The sequence below is a fragment of the Cynoglossus semilaevis genome, chromosome 14, assembly GCF_000523025.1.
Source record: "Cynoglossus semilaevis isolate Cse_v1.0 chromosome 14, Cse_v1.0, whole genome shotgun sequence".
NCBI lineage: Eukaryota > Metazoa > Chordata > Actinopteri > Pleuronectiformes > Cynoglossidae > Cynoglossus > Cynoglossus semilaevis.
Window position 1 is genome coordinate 3,063,940 of NC_024320.1, and position 2,215 is coordinate 3,066,154.

The following is a 2,215-nucleotide window of genomic DNA, read 5'->3' on the forward strand; positions in this document are numbered from 1 at the left end:
GAGTAATTTCTAGTGGGGACAATGCTTTGATTGGATGAAAGGTGATCAGCACCATGGACAGTTTTTTAAACTGCCCGTCTTCTTACAGTGACTGACATTATTTTTCTCAGTAACACACACACACATCTGCACACACACATAGTAACACACACACACACACATCTGCACACACACACAGCTCCACACTGTGCTTCATCTTTATCTGTTCTGGCCAGTCACAAACTCCGACAGCGAAGCTTCGTCACATCAGATCGCAGGCGACAGTTGAAACACACACACACACACACACACACACACACAGCTGAGTACTGTACATCTGGCTTGGATATTGGAAATAATTGAAATGTTTCACATCACCTTCACTGTGCCTTTACTGTGTGTTCTTTGCGTGTCTGTTTGTGTGTGTGTGTGTGTCTGTTTGTGTGTGTGGATGGAGTGATGGAGTGGGTTTGAAGTTCCATTGGTCTCAGCTCTGCCGCTCCGACCACGTTGGTAGCCGTGTTGTGTTAATCTGACAGAGCAGAACCCAATTTACTGAGCGGCGAGTCTATTTCACAGATGTTTGACCACACACACACAGAATGCGCGCGGACACACACGCACACGCACGAAACGCGGTGTGTAAATGAGAGTGTATCGCCGCGGGGCCTCTGACATTTAAACACTCCCCGGAATCATGTGTGAAGCCAACACACGTTCAAAGTGTACGAGTGTGTCGGGGTGTGACCAATGGAAGAGCTGCTGATGGAGTGATGGAGTGATGGAGGGATGGAGTGATGGAGTGGGGGAGGATAAGCCGCGTGGAGAAACGCACGGACAAAAATGGTGTTTTTAAAGAGTGGAAAACGCACAGGCTCAAAAAGAACAAACGGGGAAAAAAAACATGAATTTCTGCTTCAGAACGGGGTTCGTTTGCAGTCGGATGTTGTCTGCAGCTCTTTAAATAAGGAGATACATCGACATACACTCTGATTCATTACTTCCGAGACTCTATGATAGTGTGATGTGTCTCTTGTTTCTAAAAATAAACTTCTATAACAGCTTTTTTTTTTCCATCTAACAAGAAACAAATGTTGATGATCAGCCTTTGCCTCTGTGTCCTCACAAGCACAGTGGCAGTTTGTGTGTTTGAAATGATGATAAAATATCCTTTCATGAACTTTGGTCTGGGACGGGGGTGTCAAACATACAGCTTGTGGGCCAAAACCGGCCCACTTGGTGTTTCCATGCGGCCCGCTTGATGAATTTTGAAAATAAGAAAATACACAAACTCTTCATGTTCAGGAAATGTTTTGTAAAAAAAGACAGATGTTGGTAGTTTATATGTAATTATGTTACTATTTTGCTGGTCTGGCTTGACATCTAATTAGGTTGTGAACCAAAATGAGTTTGACAGAACCTGGTCTAGGAGTTTACTTGTCGGCAAAGGTGAAAAAAACTATAGCAGTGAGTACAGTATTGAGATATACTAGAGTGTAAATTTATATTTATTTCTGTCTTATCTGCAAAATAAGACAAAAAAAACCCCCACGATTGGAGGCATTACCCGAGCGTATTTCCAGAGGTTTTCTCAACAGGGTGTGTGATCTACGATCTCTAATGAGTGATTATCTTCAGACGACGTGTCTGACAGGCCACTAATGTGCAGAGGTTATTATCTGTGACCTTTAACTAATGAGAAATGTCTGACACCGGGGAAGTTTGGAGCGTAAAATAGCTTTCTGAACACGGAGACCCACGTTCACTTGCAAACATTGTGAAGTGAGATGAGAGGGCTGCTCCTGCTCCTTCCCATGGTGCCAAACACACAGCTCTCAGAATGTAGACAAAGGAAACAGGGTTACCTGAGATAATGGATGCAGGTTGGTGTTCCTCGGAGAAGTGGATGGGCTCGTACGGAGACGTCTCGTAAAACTCTTCTCCTGAAATCAACAGACAGAAAGACAAACGGTGAATGGGCGTGTTAAAGAAGGCAACTCCTACCTGGATTTAACCCCACCACCCTTTTTATGCTCCCTTTAATTCTGTTAGATGTCCAGTAGGAGGCGCACGCGTTTCTGTTTCAGTTTGCCTTCATGGGCCTTTTGTCATCAGTAATCCAGCCATTTAATGTTTGATACGAGAGCTGCGGCCATGAATAATATATGGATCATGGTCACCAATCCAGACAGCCATCCTACAACCCCTCTGTTCATCCATCCATCCATCCATCCAT

The 2,215-nt window shown here is 44.3% G+C and overlaps 1 protein-coding gene across 1 annotated transcript in view; it reads right to left on the minus strand.

Moving 5' to 3' along the window:
• The window catches only part of gfra2b (GDNF family receptor alpha 2b), a 52,147-nt gene that overhangs the window by 29,243 nt on the left and 20,689 nt on the right, over positions 1-2,215 (minus strand). The window contains exon 3 of the mRNA XM_008324426.3: positions 1,845-1,922. Coding sequence (XP_008322648.1) covers positions 1,845-1,922 — 78 coding nt within the window. The remainder of the gene's footprint in view (positions 1-1,844; positions 1,923-2,215) is intronic.